Source organism: Montipora capricornis, chromosome 12, assembly GCF_036669925.1.
Source record: "Montipora capricornis isolate CH-2021 chromosome 12, ASM3666992v2, whole genome shotgun sequence".
In the NCBI taxonomy this organism is placed as follows: Eukaryota; Metazoa; Cnidaria; class Anthozoa; order Scleractinia; family Acroporidae; genus Montipora; species Montipora capricornis.
In genome coordinates, this window is record NC_090894.1 from 3,004,748 (window position 1) to 3,006,863 (window position 2,116).

General features: G+C 38.3%; 1 protein-coding gene across 1 annotated transcript; it reads left to right on the forward strand.

Annotated features, from left to right (window-relative positions):
- Positions 1-212: 212 nt before the first annotated feature.
- On the forward strand, positions 213-2,116 carry LOC138026351 (cdc42 homolog). The gene is made up of 3 exons (XM_068873668.1): positions 213-489; positions 579-637; positions 1,239-2,116. The coding sequence occupies exons 1-3, from the start codon at positions 324-326 to the stop codon at positions 1,644-1,646; spliced, it is 633 nt and encodes a 210-aa protein (XP_068729769.1). The 5' UTR covers positions 213-323; the 3' UTR covers positions 1,647-2,116.

Consider the following 2,116-nt stretch of genomic DNA (forward strand, 5'->3'; position numbering starts at 1 on the left):
ACCGGGTGTTCTAGAAGTATTTAGCCAGAAGAATTCAGATTGATAAATCGCAAGGAACCTGATCCTCACAAACCACTTTGAAACGTGGTTGCAGCACTGATAACAAAGCGCCAAAAGACACTACCGGATGTCGTGTTGCCAACACTATATTCGTAAGTACCCAATCACATTTCATCTGGTTATGACATCACTTCAGGTCAACAAAAAGTGCACACACGCTTCCTTGTGATATTTTCAGTTTCCTGTTAATCTCTAGCTGCAATGATCTTTCAGCCACGAAAACAGTTTTTAAAATAAGTTGCATCCACGATGTCGGATTGACGATGGAAAATAACGAGAAAAAATTTCTGGTGGATGAGGCTGAACCTCGAGTTGTCAAATGCGTGTTGGTAGGAGACGGTGGAGTTGGGAAAACGTCTCTCCTTGTGAGTTACCTGACCAACGGATTTCCTAACCATTACATTCCCACTGCTTTCGATGATTACAGCGGTGAGTGGAGAAAATCTTTCCCTTTCTTTTTCTTTTCTGCGGTTGAAATAATTCTAGGTCATTTATTATTCATTTTGTTTTTATTTCAGTGTCGGTGAAAATCGACAAGGTGCCCTTCACTTTACAATTTTGCGACACGGCTGGACAGGCAAGCCACATTCAATATACTTCGCTGAAACCGAAATATTTTTATTTTATGAACCCTTTATTTTCCTGAAGTCATTGTTTGTTGAGACTAATCGCATCAAAATCGAAAAATCCAACTTTAAAAATAGAAGAAAACATTATATTCGTTTTAAATTTACTGGATAGTTCGTACTAACAAAAGCATTAACTGCAGGATACCCTAACAAATGTCACAAATACGTTATAGTCTTTTTCTTGGTCGTGAATTATACGGTTGGTTTTTTTTTTCTCTTTAGCATCTTTCACGTTTAATATAGAATATATATATATCACCATATTTATATTTCTAATTTTAATGCGTTTGACCAATTTAATCTTACAGAGGTTTCGCTTAGACGCTCAAACATTTCCGATTCTCTGTGCTCCGTTTAACGCTTAAAAGGCTGAACGGAAAATATCATAATTGGAGATGAATGAATTGAGTTTTCTAAAGCAATTGAGCGGTTAAACTCTTCGACCTTTCAGTAATTTAGCGCGATGCTGTTTACGTAGGTATTTTTGACAATTTGTACTTGCCAAACAGTTGTTGAATAATTTGTTGACCTTATATTTTCTGTTTTCAGGAAGACTTTGACGCCTTGAGGCCGCTCTGTTACCCAGCTACCGACGTTTTTATTGTTTGTTTCTCAGTGGTTTCGCCCACGTCATTCGTAAACGTGGGAGAAAAATGGCTTCCAGAAATTCGTCGCTATTCACGAAATGTACCAGTTGTTCTCGTTGGCACCCACTGTGACTTGAGAACAGATGTACAAGAGCTGATTCGCCTTTCAGACCTTGGACAAGAGCCAATCACGAGACATAAGGCCGAAAATTTGGCGAAGAAAAAGGGAATTGCCTGCTATATTGAAACTTCGGCCGTAACGCAGCAGAACATGAAATCCGTTTTTGATGAAGCAATTATCAATGGATTAAGACCACCTACGACTTCAAGGAGGTCCGACCTCAGAGGTTGCGTCTGTTCTGTCATGTAGGATGACGTGATTGTCATTTTCGGCCTTGACGCATTCCAAATTTCAGCAAGATCCAGTTGCTGACGATGACATCGATATTTATTTTAGTCTCTGTTTATCAGTCAATGTCAAAACCAATATTGGCATAAACCATTGAAGACTATCGTATGCAATCGTTGGCTCAGTTAGGAGCTAGAGAGAGAAATCACGTGAAGCGTGAAAGCATCAAAAATAGTGAAAGTTAAGGGCCGCTCATTTCTTATGGTGAACGTGTGAATGATCGTTAAATCATGTGAAGGACAAATGATGAAAACCGAGAACCTGCAAGCAGTGCAATTTATAGTACTGAGCAGTATTTGGAATCGAGCTGATTGAACCAAAAGAATTCAATCTCATTATTTATATGTTTCTTAAAATGGAAACACTGGAATATATTTTGAAATGTACCACTAATATGGTGCAATAAAAAGAGACTACCTGTTTTACAGAAA

Excerpts from the sequence above, each read along its gene's own strand:
- LOC138026351 (XM_068873668.1), top strand. The coding sequence starts at position 324 with ATGGAAAATAACGAGAAAAAATTTCTGGTGGATGAGGCTGAACCTCGA. Across the intron at positions 490-578 it reads TGCTTTCGATGATTACAGCG|TGTCGGTGAAAATCGACAAG; the intron begins GTGAGTGGAGAA and ends TTTTTATTTCAG. Across the intron at positions 638-1,238 it reads TTTGCGACACGGCTGGACAG|GAAGACTTTGACGCCTTGAG; the intron begins GCAAGCCACATT and ends TTCTGTTTTCAG.